The sequence below is a fragment of the Gymnogyps californianus genome, chromosome 13 (assembly GCF_018139145.2).
Source record: "Gymnogyps californianus isolate 813 chromosome 13, ASM1813914v2, whole genome shotgun sequence".
NCBI classification, from domain to species: domain Eukaryota; kingdom Metazoa; phylum Chordata; class Aves; order Accipitriformes; family Cathartidae; genus Gymnogyps; species Gymnogyps californianus.
The window spans coordinates 13,255,879-13,271,941 of record NC_059483.1 but is presented as its reverse complement, the minus strand read 5'-3'; the positions used below and the strand labels follow the sequence as shown (position 1 = coordinate 13,271,941).

The window sequence follows — 16,063 nt, the reverse complement described above, 5'->3', positions numbered from 1 at the left end:
TTTGCAGTCAGATGTGTCAGTTGTCTGTAGGTGTAGGTCACAGTCTTCATCCCCAGAGAGGGAAGGTGAAAGAGAAGAACATCTGAGTCCTCAGCAGAGAGGATAAAGGCCCGGAGAACATCAGCTTTCAAGTAATGCAGTCTGAAGAACCCTCTGCAGAAGAGATGTCATGTTTGAGTGACAGAATGACATGGCAGAGGAGAAAAATGCAGGCAGGTGCCCCCACGGGAACAGTCTTTGTCCAACACTGGTTGTTTGCCTGCAGAAACAGCTTTGGCTTGAATATTTTCTAGTGATGTAAGGGAGAAACACACAACAAGGAGCAAGCCAGGTTGTGTGAGCAGTTCTGGGTAGCCACAGTGAAGACCTCGACCTTGACTCTGATGGCAGGATGTCCTGACAGAGTAGGAAATGACCGTGCAAGCCAAGGGAAGAGACTCCTCACCACCAGGCTGACCTGCTTTGTCTTTTCTGCATGAAATATTGCTAACCTTAAATTACCTCTTTCTCCTTGCCAGATGGAGTCTTACACATCTGATCCCTTGGTCTACCACGGTGGCATGAAGGTCTCCTTCGTCATCCAGCTGATGAATGCCATTGCCAGAATTGAGCGAGCTCTGCCCAAGCTGACTTTGCCCATCCTGGTGCTACACGGCTCTTCCGACAAGCTCTGCGATATCAAAGGGTCCTATTTACTGATGGACACAGTGCAGAGTCAGGACAAAACGCTCAAGGTCATCTTGCTTTCTTGATTTTTAGGGTCTTATCCTGTCAGTGTTGGCCTGAGCACGAGTGACTGTGAGGGGCAGGGAGCCTGCTGAGCTCCGGAGAGCCGGAGGCAAAGCAGGGCTGATGCATTGGTGAGACCGAGCAGGTTACAGCCGCTTTCACCAGGAGGTAGCCCAAGTGCAGCGCTCCCTGGGCACGGTGTGGTGGCCTTTCACCAGCTACAGCCGGGCTGCAGGCAGGGGGAGGTGGGTGATCTCAAGACCTGACCCAGCGGTGGCTGTGTACCTGGAGGGTCTCTTGGACATGAAGCAGCTTGGTGTAGAAGTAGAGCGAGGCTCATAAGCAGGTAAAGTGCTGACCCCAAAAGCTCTTCTGAACAATGCCAACTGTGTAAGCACCAACCTTACCTCATGCCCCAGTGCGTAAAGGTACAGGGAGGCCTTTCCAAAGCGCTGCACAACAAAAGCCACTTCACATCTGCTCATTTCAAGAGAGCCACAGCTGATTAACCAATTGTTAGCACATGAATGAGCCTGAAAGAGAGACAGGGAGGCCAAGGGAAAGCTTTTGTCATTGGAAAAATAACTGGATAGTCTGGGCATAAAAGGAGGAAAATTGCACAAGGCATGATGGGAACATCCCCCATTGTCCTTTAAACTCCAAGGGCATGATAAGTATTTCCTCCTTCTTAGTGGGATAAGAAGCAAGAAATGGATGGGGCTGGGACATGCATTATCTTCCTAAAGGGCAGCAGGGTGCTCGGGTAATGCATGGACGTCAAGCTGCAATGCCAATGCCTTCGTGCTCGCGGAGGGCCAGCACTGCCAATGGCATCTCTTTGATTTCATAACCTGCCACATCTAGGAAAAAAACCTGACGAGGTGTGGGCAGGACGTGTTGGACCTGTGGGTGTTGACGAGAGGGGACTGAAGGCTGTTTTGTTCATGCAGATTTTTTTTTTTCTATGCTAATCTCCACTCTCTCCCTGGTTGCAGGTGTACGAGGAAGCCTATCATGCCCTCCACAAAGAGCTGCCCGAGGTCTCTACCTCTGTCTTCACAGAAATACTAACATGGATTGGCCAGAAGGTCTCAGCAGCTGGGGAAACCAGCCATACTTAAGAGCAATTGGTTTTGCAGCTCTTACTGGGGTTTTCTGGGAATAGATGCTTTTCTTAATAGAAGTCTCTCTGAAAAAGATCTAACGCGGAGGGACTCTTGGGATATTTTATCACGCACAGCGTAAGGGAGGGTGGGGGGAGAGGCACAGGGTGGGACATTTTACATTTGCTGATGTAAATGGCCATTGCCCTAATCTGGAGAGGAATTGATAGCTGTGGGAGCAGCCGTCAAAGCTTTCCAGGTCAGGTGACTTTACTGAAATGCCCCTCACCCCCAAACTTCCCCCACCACTTCCCCTTCTCTGCTTTTGCTGGGGTGACAGGGGTGTATTTATATTGCAATAATTTTTGGTATGTTAAAGAAGTCAGTATCTTCCACTTCATGGTTTTGATTCCAGGTGTGTACAGTCCCTTCTCTGTCCCCACCATCCAGTACCTTAAAAGCCCTGGTCCTTGCGAGGAGAGCAGTAACGAAGGTGCTGCGTAACGAGGAGAGGCTAAAGATGGAGCTGACAGCTCCCTGAAGGTGAAAGGCTGGTTTTCAAGGTCAGACCCCTTTGGATACTACCTTTATAAGCAGGCCAGGCCAGGGGAGAGCATAAAGACAGCCTCCCCCACCACCCTGCACGTTCTCTGCGAGTTTGCACGCAGGGAAAGCATGTCAAACAGCTCTTTAATTTTCATCACCAGAGCAGGATCCCAGAGGGGAGAGCAGGAATGTGGAATCAAACCCACTTAGCACATTCAAAAACCATGCTTTTCCCAGTGCCAAACCTCATCTCCTCTGCAAAATGAACTATTCTGTAAATATTCCTAGGGGCTGCTTTTTTTCCTTCCTTTTTTTTTTTCCTTTGGAATTAATCACTTGCGCTACTGAAACTGAAATAGCAAAGTCAAAATTATAAGAGAACATAGTAATATAATATATGATGTATGTAGAGGTGGCTGGGAGCTGGGGAAGAAATGGGAGCAGAGTCTAAAGAAGGGGTTAATTGTTCCTTCTCTTGGCAAGGAATAATGTTGTCCTACCAGGATCCAGTCCTCTCACCATAACTTTACAGTCATAATCTGTTGTTTTCCTTCATCAGTTGGAAAATGTCCTGAAAATAATGCTAGAGAGAAGTGCAGAGCATCTGGTGGGTGGGGAGTAGCAGTGGGTGTCCTTATGGTCCACCGGTTTAGCAGGAGACCCACAGCGTGAACAGAGATCCTGTCCAAGCTCGTCCCCATCTCCTCCTAATCAGCACAGCCACCTCTGAGGCAGGTCACCGAGCAGAGCGGCCGAGCTCACCCCTTTAGGTGATGCGGGGAGCTGAAGGCAGAGTGTAGGGTGCAATCATCCATCCAACATCTACCTTGCTGCACTGGGGGCATCCAGGGGCACTGGTGTACAAGCTGCCATGGAGGAGCTTGTGGAGTGGCCCAGTGGTGCAGACAAGCCAAATCCTAGAGCTGCCTGGGTCTCTGGCAGCAGCAGGGTGAAAGGAAAGACTTTAGACCCAGTTAGGGAGCAGAGGCATTGTATCGATACAGCAAAAGCCGCGTAGTGATCACAGCGTGGCTGTGCGGGTCAGTTAGTCCAGGGTGATGGCCCTAATTATGAATACACTTCTTGGCACTAGCCAAAGGGAAGGGCTTTAACCTGCGCCTCTCCCTCCAATTTTGCAAGAAGAAAATGCCTGCCAATGTTGCACTATGAGAGAGTGGGGCATCTCCCCCAGTGACAAACCAGCCCTCTTATTGCCTTCCCTGGCAGCAGTGGGAACCATCGCTGTGTCTCGAGCTGCCGTCCCCAGGGCTGGATCCCACCTGCGACAGTCGTGGGTGTCACCCACCTCTCCTCCCTTTGAAACCGGTTCTGGCAAGATTCAGGAAAGGGACCTCTGTGCAGTAACAGAATCAGGGCTCTGTCCCATTCCGTCCCAGCAGCGTGGGTGGATGAAGGACGTGTGGATGCAGGTTATGTCCTTGTAATTGCCCTAAGGGGCTCAAGTCAGGAAAGTTCTTTTATACAGGTTGATCCAGGCACTTTCACACTTGTATTTTCTTGCCTCTAAAGAGAGGAATGAGCTGTAGTTCTCCCAGCAACGCCAGCTTTTGATTCAAATATTACTCCAGTGCAATCAGCTATTCTCACCAACCCCTGCTAAACCTCTGGTGACACTTGCTATGGGAAGGGGGCGATGCACAGGTCGCCTGCTCTGCACCTTCCAGCAGCCTGCCTTGTTGCAACTTCTTTTCCCTGAGCAAGATCCCTCCTTGCCAGATGCTGCTCAGGAAAGACAGCAAGAAGAGAAACACTACAGCGGTGATAAGCCTCACCTGCTTCTTCAGCTGGAAGGGGAATCAAGTAGGCGTGATCCAGTGGTGACAGACATTGCGGGGGTAGTAGCAAGATGATGACTTAAGGATGGGACTTTTGAAAGCACTTTTCCAGAGGAAGTCAGGAGTAAATCAATGCCCACATTCTTTACATCCCTTCCCAAATTGACAAGCACTTTGCAGGGGGGAGGGAAGCGACCCTCCAGCAGGAAGGTCAGAGCCCGTCTGCTCCCTCCAACCTGGCTTCAGGCAGAGGAAAGTCCGTGGTCAGTGCCTTCGCTAAAATGTGTCCTTTCACCCAAGAAACATCTGCAGCTCAGCAGAAATAAAAGGAAACCAATTATGTTGATCTGGGGAAGACTTGTCCCTCTGTCTAGCTAAGCTCAGCAATGGCATGTGGCCTGGGGAAGCTGTGTTTGAAAATTAACAAACAAAAAGTTGAAAGAACAACAACAAAAAAAGCCAAGTAAGCCCCAAGCCCTGGCACAGAAGGGATTATTGCCACCCTCAGCCGCTCCTCTGAAGAGTTAACTTCGGAGGAAATTAACACAGGGAAACCTAGCCCAAAAAAGCCCCGAAGGCTGCCTGCCCCTGGCAGCGCACACCTCCAGGCAGGCTGCTGAGCGGAGGGGAGCAGCCCATTTGCAGGTGGGGAAATGAGTGCAGAGGGAAGGAGCCAGGAGCAAACCAGCCTGGGTCAGCCGAGATGCTGACTTGCACCCGCTGCAGCCCAGCCTGCGCATTTCAGCTCTCACTGCTGTTGCTGATCCCTTACCCTGCCTGTAAGCTACTTTATATTGACCCAGTTAGGTTTCACCATGCCTCAGAGGAATTCTTCCTTCGCTGACCAGATTAGTAATGAGCAGAGCTGCTGCCAAGGGAAATGTAATTAAACTCTATTTTCAAATGGCAGGTAGCATTTGCAAGGAGCACAGCCGGCCTTATGAATGTTGCTGTGCGGAGCCACACCAGAGACTGGTCTGCCTTTGAGAATAGGTGGCACTCATGCCTGAGCAATAGCAACATGTAACTACTGTATATATCACCACCTGTAGCACTGAGACCGTTCCCCACTGCCTAACCCATCACATTTTCTATTTAGCCTGTTCTTTTTGTACCATGCACCTTAGCATACTGCCAGCACAAACCCACTGAGATCCCATTTACTTTTCCAAGTAATTTCTGAGCTTGTCTCTCTTGTTCCGTTGTGTTCCAGTTCAATAAAATACATTTATATATATATACATATATAAAAACATATATACATACACATGTATTTTCAGTGGGAAAAATCATATACAAGTTTAGGATTCTTAAAGGAATACAATGTATATTGCAACTAATAATAAAGTTATGTTTTCTGAACAGAGCGTGTTTGAGGGCATCATTGGTGACTGCCATCCCTCTGTAGGGTGAGAAGGGAAAGGCGGAGAGATATTAAATTGCTGTTCAGCTTGTGGAGGAGGGGGCTGCAGCCCCCGGGCACTGCCGAATTGCCGGCATAGCCGGCACCTGCTCCCCAGCCGCTGCGGACCAGGGGTCTGGGGCAGCCCAGTCTCATGGAGGCCTGAGGTTCCCTTTCTGCTTCAAGGTCAGCTTTTCAAAGAGCCCTGAAATCCACGGCCTCACACCACGATTTGCTATAGCCCAGAGCAGCACAATAAAAAATTAGCTTGGGGCACTGCAGGTGTAAGATGTCTTTACGTCCTACTTTGACCTAGAAGGGCTCTCTGTCTGGGTAATCCCAATGAAAGCTAGCTCTACCCTCCCTGGAGTCAAAGCTTGCTTTTTTTTTTTTAATTGTAGCTGAGGTGCTAACTTTAAAAAAAAAAATAGAAAAAAAAAAATTCCCTGGCCTAAGTGCTTTCCCCACCCCAGACGAAACAGCAGTCCGGAGCTGGTGGGGGAGCCTGGAGTAAGAGGCAAGCTCAGCCTGCTTCGAGACCTGGTTCCCACACTTTTACAAGCCCATTAAAATATTATGTTGGTCCTGAACCATACCCAATTCAAACAGGAAGCATCTGCACCGTGGCCAGGAGCAGCAGCCATTTAAATCCAACCTTTTGCCCCCAGCTGCAACTACAGAGAGGGCTGGGGAGCTGGGTTTGCTGCTCTCTCAGCTCCCAGGCAGTGCCCAGGTGCTGTAGAGCCCCTGGTTCATGCAAAGCCAGGGCTGGTGCTGTCAGGGTGCCCTGTGCTGCAGAATGTCCCTCCTGCCTAGAGAGCGGGGCTGGGGCACAGCCCAGCCGCAGGGTCCCCTCCTGCCTCCCTCCCCGTGCAGACTTCAGGACAAGCCTCTGTGTTTGCGAGGGCTCCCCAGCCACTCGCTCGCACCCCAAAACAGGCGACGACTGCTGCAGCAGGGGACAGACGGGACGGCACGTCCATGTGCCAGCCCTCTGGCTGGAGTCATCAGCAGCGCCAGACCCGACCTGCAACCTCTGGCAACTCATTTCATCCTCCTCATGCCTCGAATTGCTAAATCGAGAGAATAATATTCTCTTTCTGCAGCCCCACACAGGCTGTACGTCTGATCACACCCAGGCTCGCTGGGTCAGAAGCTCTGGCCAAGGACTTTGATGCACATCAACACAGAGAGCAGAGCCGGGGCTTTTTGCCGAGCCAGCGGACACACCATGGTAGTAAGGAACATCATTAGTAACAAGATTTGCTTTAATACCAGCAAGTCCTCGGCTCTTTCCCCTGGTATTTTAGTGGCTCATTAAGCTCCTTGCAGCTATGAGGGACACCTGACGGTGCACACCACAGTGCTGGGACAGGAACCGAGCCCAGGAGGGAGGGGACGGTCCTGCACAAGGCCGGGAGCAGCACTGGCACGAAGGAGCCTTTTTGGCAGTGCAGTTTTCCTGGTGTCACCACCCCGTGCCCGGCGAGCTGTCACAGCCATAGGTGGCCTTTCTGGTTTTAGCATGTGCTTCTAGTCTGATCCTGCGAGACTGCGGGAACCCTGAAGCTTTTTGCCTTTTTCTCTTCCCCCAGCCTGTGCTCGGGTCTTCTCTTATCCAAAGCTGGCTCTCAGGGCTGGTGCAAGGTGGGGATCAGCCGATGGTAAAGCAGGAGCCAGAGCAGTGCCATGGTGCGGCGGGGGAGAGAGCTCCTAAGGAGTCCTCTCCAGCCACCCTGGCAGGGACAGGCAGCCTGCTCCACCACCAGGCCATGGGACAAGAGGTGTCACACTCGGTCACTTTGCTGCAGGGACCGTGCCTCTGTCAGACCTCCAGGACCACACAGCTCATCGCCCAGGCCAGGCTCAGGCACTGGAGAAGAGCCAAATGCTGCAGCTTCAAGTGAGCGGTGAGGAATTTTAATTCAGAAGATCTGCTCAGCATATAAACTGGTAGCGCCTCGGTTGCATTTGCTGCTGGCAAACTGTTAAGCATGGGATTTATAGACCATCGCAGGAGGGAGAAGCAGGGCTGTAATTCACTCCAGAGCTGCCGGGGGGGGCAAGCGAAGACTTGCACTTCTCTGGCTGCCACCATCCCTGCCTGGCCTTGGGCAGATCTCCATCACAGGGAAAGGGGGACGGAGCTGACGGGGTTGCGCAGGTGCCACCGCACCATCAGAGACCACCACTACCGCACACCGTGCCAGCAGCCTGACTGCCTGCTGCCGCTGCTCCTGCTCACTCCAGGCTCTCAAAAGTGGTTTTTTTCTTGAGCCACTGTTTGCTCTTCTCTCCACATACGAGCACAAGAAGTCTCTTTTGCGCACAGAAACAGGGCAATGCTCTCCCACCTTATCAGTCTGGGATGCTCTCTTTCTCCATCTGATGGGGAAGCTGCTGATGTGGAGCTACCGCTCACCTTCCTGCTGCTCTCCTAACAACTGCCTTATTAAACCAAACAGCCACATCTGTGAGCAAACACTGCAGAGACCACATCTCCAAACAGGAGCAAGCCTAACAACCGGCCTTCCCGTGGCCACTGGTCCTTGGGAGGGAGGGACACAGGATTAATTTCCCTTCCCTCTGGGGGATACTCTTCCATGTATGGAAACATTCCAGGAATTCAGATGAAAAACAATTCCTAAGAGATCAATTAAGAGTTTGGATGGATCGCATTATATGTGCTGATGCCTAACGAGAGGAAACTTGGCAAAGAAAGCTGCTTGGCCTGGGGGGGAGCCAAGGGGACAGCAAGATGTCCAGCATGGAAAACACTTACCTTACAAGAAAACACGCAGAGATGAGAACGGCAGAGGTGAAGCAATGGCAGCTCAGGTGCAAAGGACAAGCAGTACCTTCCCTGCATCAGTTTAGGAAGGATTCATGATGAAAGGCAAGCAAGCCCCTGCCAGACCACGGTAAACCCTGCCGTGAGGCAGGGCCCCAGGAAAAGCAGGGCTTTCCAGCCTTCCCAAGGTCAGCAGCCTTCGTATCAGAGTCATGCCTTCATTTAGATGAAAAACAATGCAATGGCAACGCCAGCAAAGCTCTCCTCAGGCCAACACAGTGAACCCTGGAGCAGGAGATATCCACATGCTAGAAAAAAACCCGACTCTGGTTCCCCATCCAGAGAAAAAAAATCAGTTTTTCCCCCATGCTAGACTGCAGGGTCAGCTTCGTGCTGCAATGACAGCAACAAGCCGCCTGCCCGCAGCACAGGGCAGCCCTTGTGTTTGCCATATCAAAAGCCCCGACAGCGCTAAGCTTCCAGGGCTCACCCCGTGCACTTTTAACACCAAGTCCTCTCTTCCTGTGCTGAGCATACGTACATCCCATGCTGCGGCTGCTCTGCACCAAAACCCAGCCCGGGGGCACTTGCGTGACTGGCGAGTCCTGGATCCCCAGTAAACGCTGAACTTTGCACGCAAGACTGATCTGCCCTGCACTGCAGTCGGCAGAGCAAGAGAAGTACTTGCCCCTTGTGCGCTTTCAGACCTGGAAGACTGTTGTTTAATTGCACACATGATTGGAAAAGGTCACGTAAAATCAGGAAACAAGAAATACCATGTCCCCCGCCCCGGGAAGGGAAGGAGCAGTCACTCCAGGAGCAGCGTGGCCAGAGCCAGCGCCTTGAATGGCTTTGAAGACACTGTGCCCGACGGGCACTCAGACCAGAGAAGCAGCACAGCAGAAAAAGCTTTCTGGACAACTTGCCTGAAGCATTTTCAGCTTCTCAATGAGAGCCTTTGGGAAAGGGAAAGAGATTGAACTTGCCGCCAACAAACTTGTTTTAAAACAACTCCTGAATAAAAGTTCAGTTTTAGATCCAGGGAGGAGGGGGGTGGAAAGAGTTCTAGAGAGCAGATTGCTGGCTCCCGTTATGGAAGCAAGCTTAATAAAATTCATAGAAATATTGGTGGTTCTGCTATGCTGTGCCAAGAATGTGTTAGAATAAAACCTTCTGAGCAGAAGGGAGAGATAGAATGTCATCTTAGCCTTGATATGAAAGATCAGCCTTCATCTCCTAAAGCATATCTCAAGGAGCAGTAACTAACACATTTACTTGCCTTCCTTCCAGAGCAGGTCTCTTGCACAGCCTCGCTCGCATGGTTCATTGCTGTTGCAGCCTTGTACAAATAGTACTGGGATGACCCTGGCTCGCAAAGAAGTGATAAGATACAAGAATAAAGAGGGAGGCATTTTTTCTCACTGGGGTTTTAATGACATCCCAGTGCAACGCAGACCAGCTCAGTTTCCTCCATGGGAAAGCTATGTCAAGTTACTTTGGATTTCTTTAAAAAGACCAACCCCACCCTACCCTGAGCCCACGAACCGATGCATCTGGCCATGCCATAGCACTCCCTTCACCTCCCTCTTTCCTAAGCTGCCGTGCCAAAGCAACAGCCTTGTGTTTTGCCATACCAGCACACAGAGCAGGGAGCAAAATAGACCCACTGGCAGAAAGCTGCAGTCAGGAGGGAGCAGATCTCACTTTCCAATCCTGCTCTCATTCCCCTCAAGCTTGTTCTGCCGGTAACAGGAGGAAGGAATGGAAAGCTCTCACACTCATTTCTCAGAGCTTATTTTGGGAACCAAGCAGCCAGACCCTTGGGACCAGAGCTAGCTCTTTGCATGGTACTGATCCTCTTCCAAGGCTTTCTTTAGTCTCTTGAAATGCCCTTCAAACCTTGCCCTGAACTTGTAGGCTTACAAAGTTAACCACAACTAGGAAAAGCAAGAGGCATGTGCATGCTTGCCCCCTTCCCCAGATGCTGATCACACATAGCTTGAAGCTTGTAGCTTGGCTTTGGCCTTAAGGGTCTGCATGTCCATAGCTGCACCCAGATGTGGCTGCTGTCCCCTAATTAGGAGCCTGCCTCTCTGCAGCCCTTGCCTTGGTTATTGCCAATAACCCACCTCTGATTTCCCACCTAAAACCCTAGAAACCATTTGCAACCCTAGAAAAGGAGTTCTCTGCCCTTGTCCCTCAGCACTTCTTCAAGGCAGGCGGCAACCCTGGCGGAGCCAGCGCTGTTATTCAAAACAGGTCCCAACTCTGACTAATGGTTTGCCAGTGTGGCCTCTCTTATCTTAATAAATTTGTTACGTCAAATCTGTTTTACTTAGAATGTAAAACAAAAACTTGCTCTGCCAGCACACCCACCCCCTGTGAGCAGAGAACCAAGCCAAGCCTTTGTCTCCCATCACCAGCCCTAGCCAGGTTCGTTCATCCCTGGGAGCTGAGCACAGACAGACGCAATCCGGCTCCCCAGGCTGTGACGGGCTTTCCCAAAAGCCTGATCAGTGCTTGAACTTTTCCAAGCCCAGTCGCTCCCTTCAACAGCATTCGTCATTCAGATGCTGTTAGTACACCCCTCCCCCCCGCCCCCGAAAACTGCATGTTCCTACACGGAGCCACGGGGACAGGCTTGGATCCTCGTTCCCTGAATGCCAGTCACGCTCTGAAGTCAACAGAGGCTGCCCACAGGCAGCTCAGTTAATGCCACCGAAACTATCACAGCCACCCAGACATACAAGAATGCAGAAGAGAAAATAAGCGTCTGTGTTCTCAGAGAGGAGAGGAAGGACTGCCCAGGCACTTCAGCAGGCTCAAGGTTTTGGAGAAAACACATGCTTCAGAGGCTCCGTGAGTGCACTGAACAAGTCAGAGTAGTTAAGCACAGAGGCTGAGAAATCTCCCTCCTTGGATTTAATGGACAGTCAGCAATGACAGAGGCATAGGGTGACAAGAAGAGAGGGAGGGACAACTTACCTGTTGGGGGCTGCCCAGAGCAACTTCCCAGGACAAACATCACCTCCCTGTGACACACCACCGCCACACTGACCAAGCCTGCGCCACGGTGCTGCCAATGAAACAGAATAATCCTGGGAGAAAGGAGTCAGTAAAAACAAGTTGGTGCTTTACACTCATGTTCTGGCAGGACTGTACAAACGGGTCACCAAGAGAGGAGAGCAGAGTCATGCTTTCCTCACTGCTTGGAAGCCAGGTAGTGCCGAGCCAGCCCTTGGCCCAGGTGCAGGAAAATAAGCTGAAGGAGCCCACCGAGTCCTTTCAGAAATAAAGCCACACTGATATCGTCAGCTGGTAATAAAGAGGCCACAGCAGGAACAGATATAGTGAAATATACTATTTTATTGCTGCACACATGCTTACACATTTCCTCTTAAATATAATGTTGCTCTGATAAATTTTACAATCTTCTTAATTCAACAAGTGGCTAGTAGTAAATAAAAAGGACAGAGGCAACAGAACACAAAAAGGACACTGGCAACAGAAGAAAAATCAAAAGGTTTTTATTTTGTGATAAAATTATTTGCAGCAAGAATAAAGTGAATTCAAATCTAAGTTTTGACCTGGCTCATCTTAATTAGCTTGCCTGCATGCTGACCATCTGCTTATGTATGCTTTTTGATAGCCCTATTTCGCCAAAAGGGATGGGGGGTTAAAGGACCCCGAGTAATTGGACAATCTGACGGGCCTCACAGATGTGACCACTAAGTGCACGCAGACAGATGAGGCGTTTGCTTGGCAGCCCACATGGAACTGCGCTACTGGGGAGGCAGATCAAAAGGCCACACTGACCTTTCCTCCCACGTGTACAACTGCAGCCTCACTTGCTCCATGCTTAAGGATGCAGGAATGGAATTATTCAAGAGCAGCCATATGGAAAACACTTCCCAGCACTGCTGCCCCTCCTCTGCCTTCCTCCTGCTTTGCCCACTACCAGTGTCCATGTGCTTTAGCAGCTGAGGCATCTGCAGAGAAAAGCATTAGCACATTCCTTGGTAATCCTGTTTCTGCATCTCGTTCAGTACAAGCAGAAGGCAAAGGCCACGTTCTGTTCTCCGGTGGCTCCGGGCGAGCCTTGCGCAGGGCTGTCAACCACTGCTGTGGAAAGCCGACTACTAAGATGTCAGATGCAGAATTTATGCAGGAGGAGCAGAGGGGATGTGATAAACTAAACATCCTGCTTATGTTCAGTGTCATCTTCAGCCATATAGGGAGGAGAAACGCAGGGGAACTGAACCAGCTGGGTTAAGCTGTCTGTTTCTGTAGCAGGCTTTCATGAGCCTGACACTCCACTGAGCAAGAAAACAGGCAGTTCTGCCTTCACCCTTCTTTCTCCAAAATATACGGGACTTTAATATTAAAGCTTTCTCAATAGCCCTTCCCCTCCTCAAGTTTACTGAGATGCCTTTATCAGTTCAAGTTGTGCTGGGCTCTTTGGTGGTTCTGTCAAAGCCACACTGAGCTTAAGAGATGGACATGGAGGTACATTCCACAAATCACACAACAAACGCACAGCTCCTCTCCATGTCACCACCTCAAACAGAAGCTGCTCCCTGCTTCCATCTGCAGGGACACATCCTCTTCCCTCACCCTAATATAACTGCAGAAAACAAAACACAAGAAATCCCTGCACTTCCTCACAAGCATTTTGAAACAGAAGAATTGAAGCACGCTCTGCTTGAACAGCCCTGCTGCCACCATCCCCTGCCCCAGAGACTTGTTCTGCAAGAGACACCAGTTAAACACAGATGACAAAGTGCACAAGCATCCGGGCCTCAGTTATGTCGATGCACCTCATTCCTGCCCCGCCAGCTCTGTCCCCAGCTTCTGTTAAGTGCAACTGAATCCTGACACGTGATTTTGCCTAAGTCCAGCTTCTCTCGAGTACAGCGGCCAAACCCCAGTGCCCCCTCCTCACTGCAACTGAACCCAGCCTGCCTAGTGCAATGGTGCCCAAAGCCTGCCCACGTACCTGCAAACAGCTTCAACACATGCCAGATACAGGCAGACACTCTGAGCCGGGGCGGTGAGGCTGCAGTTCTCGCATGGGGTGAGAGCATCAGGCTCTCACCTGGTGAGATTAGCAAAGAAGAGAAACCCATCCTCCCAGTACATGCACACCTGAAGCAAGTCCCTGACAAACGCTGGATCTCCAAACCCTTCCCTTATCCAGGTGAAGTACCACCACCATTACAGAAAACAACATGCTGAAGCTGCGGGGGATCTGTGCCCAGTTCCCACCTCAAACAATAAAAGCACACCCGACATGGATTATTTCAAGCTCTTGCCTCACAAAGTGACCAAAATGACGATATGCGTTAGTAATGGCAGCCCACTGCCTGTGCAAGATTCTATATGTGCTTCACACAACGCCTCTTCTCCCTCCCAACTCACAGCATGGCAAAGTATGCCCGGCCTGTGCCTTGGAGACCCGAGACTCTCATAACATGCCATTCTGGAGATGAACAGCTCTGAGGGCAGCCTATTTGGCAAGGCAAGCTTTATGCAGGGGTATTGCCTGCTGATTAGTGCCAAGGAGAAAGAACATCGTTACCCTCATTAGGAGTCTAGGGAGACAACACGAGATAACACGACCTACTGCAGAACACAGATTCAAACACATTCATTAGTACAAACAGTGAATTTCCTGGAGAACAATGAAGCTACAAGGCTCAAGGCTGAGCAAAGCCAGAAGGTCGACGAGTGGGACAGCTGCCCTGTGAGAGATCCAAAAGGCCTCTTTTCCTTTTAAAAAAGATTTCCGGTGACCTCTCTTCCCTGACCCACCAGCAAGTCAGTTTTGCTCTACCACAATGGACAAAAAGAAAGGGAAAAGTGCTGTTTCCAAGAAAAAGGTGTTTCCTTCCCCTGTTAGGAAGAAAAGGGGTGCTCTCCCTTTTTTTATGCATTGAAAGCTACTGCTTTTTAAGAACAGAAGGACTCCAGTCTCTACTGTATTCCCAAAGATGTTTGTTCAGAAAGCAAAGCAATTCTGAGCACTTTAAAGCAATGAAAAGCTAGGGAAGACCTGGAAATCACTTTGGTTTTTTTCATCTAAGAACTAGAATAGCAGGTGAAGACAGTGCCTTCCACATAGCCAAGTACTCCTGTGTCCCTGTTAGGGAAGCACTGCCCACCTTTGCCAATCTTATAATGCTGACAGCGAAAGAAAGGCTACCTCCCTTCCAATATACTTATTTGAAGAGTTTAATCCAGTTTTCTTCCTCTGCTGGTGGCAATTCAACAAATATCCTGGCATGAACCAGTTTCAGAAGTGTGTTGTTGGGCAACAGAACAGGATGGGTCCTAACACCAGGCAATAGCAAGTCCCCCAGAACAGCTCCCTTACCATCCCCAACAGCTTGCAGTTTCCTATCCACATTGTATTGTACAAAGGAGCAGCTACTGATTTGGGCTGAGCTTTGGGAGCTACTTCTGAAAGGAGGAACAAAAAATAAAATAAAACCAAACACAAACCAGACATGCAAATGTCCAGACATAAATAAATTAAAAAGAAACCATGCCTGAAAGTGGATGGGAAGGTGGACAAAGAAGGGGAAGAGAGACATTCAGAGACTTGGATGTTCTTGCACTCTGAGCCAACCCAGTGGGGGCTACGCAGGCTGCATATGACAGGCAGGGTTTGCACACATCAGCACTCAAGCCCTATACTGGCCAGGAGGTTTTCCAGAGCTTCAAGTTTCTGGTTGGCTTCCTCGATGGCACTGTAAGTCTGCACGTTGCTGGTGATGTGGAAGCGGATGTCATCAACCAGAGGAATGGAGTCAGTCTCCTGCCGTTCCTCCACAGCCTCTGCATTCTCCTTCACAGCAGCCACAAACTCCTCCAACTCCACCAGCTGGACAGGGTGGACAAGAGAACCATTAGGAAGACAAGACGACAGGTAAAGGGATGTAAAGGGTTGGGATAATGGGCTCAGCCACTGTTGAGGGATCCCACAGAAAAGGGAATGCTAAGGGTACATGGAGACCCAAATCTTCCTATGTCTCCTACAGACACCGCTTGGAGATACATCCTGCTATTCATCGTAAGGAGGCAGTAATACTCCAACAATAAACGGTCACAACTGGAAGCAATCTGCACCTCAAACAGTGCACTGTAATACCCACTAACTAAGCATCCATAGTTCTGGTATTGGGGCACATGAATATACACAATATTCCCTCCAGAAAGGCACCCAAGAGGAACCAGGAGATGCTGCCAGATACTTTTGGGAAATGTCTTGCCACAGGCAAGGCACCAGGTGCTTGTGCCCAGTTCAGAACCAGGAGCCACAGCTGACTCTATCCCCACCATGGCTCTCAGCCCCACCACCAAGAGCCGACCAGCAGATCACAGCAAGGCAGCTGCTCTGTTCTGCGCCCAACCTGACAGAATCAGGTCACCCATGAATGATTTTGCATCAAGTTCCCCAGGAACATGTGGTGTGCTGAAGGGTGAGAGGCAGCTTCCGTCTGTCTACGCTACTAAACTGTGCCTGGGCATGGCAGGTTGCTGAGCCCTGCTCTATGCTAGACACACTGCCAAAATCTCTCCCTGTTGCCATCATCAGTGCATCTCCAAAAGATGCTGGCAGCTGCTGATGTTTGAACAGCTGGGGTGGCTCCATTTGTGCCAAGACCCTTAGGAAGGCACATTGCCAACGCTGGGT

General features: G+C 50.3%; 2 protein-coding genes across 3 annotated transcripts in view; one reads left to right on the top strand and one right to left on the bottom strand.

Moving 5' to 3' along the window:
* The window catches only part of MGLL (monoglyceride lipase), a 64,442-nt gene extending 62,478 nt beyond the window's left edge, over positions 1 to 1,964 (top strand). Inside the window, exons 7-8 of the mRNA XM_050904693.1 lie at positions 519 to 734; positions 1,725 to 1,964. Coding sequence (XP_050760650.1) covers positions 519 to 734; positions 1,725 to 1,850 — 342 coding nt within the window. The 3' untranslated portion in view covers positions 1,851 to 1,964. The remainder of the gene's footprint in view (positions 1 to 518; positions 735 to 1,724) is intronic.
* A 9,751-nt stretch (positions 1,965 to 11,715) lies between these two features.
* The window catches only part of ABTB1 (ankyrin repeat and BTB domain containing 1), a 29,130-nt gene continuing 24,782 nt past the window's right edge, over positions 11,716 to 16,063 (bottom strand). For both annotated transcript variants that reach the window (XM_050904598.1, XM_050904599.1), the window contains one exon: positions 11,716 to 15,250. In XM_050904598.1, the coding sequence (XP_050760555.1) occupies positions 15,044 to 15,250 (207 nt within the window). In that variant the 3' untranslated portion in view covers positions 11,716 to 15,043. The remainder of the gene's footprint in view (positions 15,251 to 16,063) is intronic.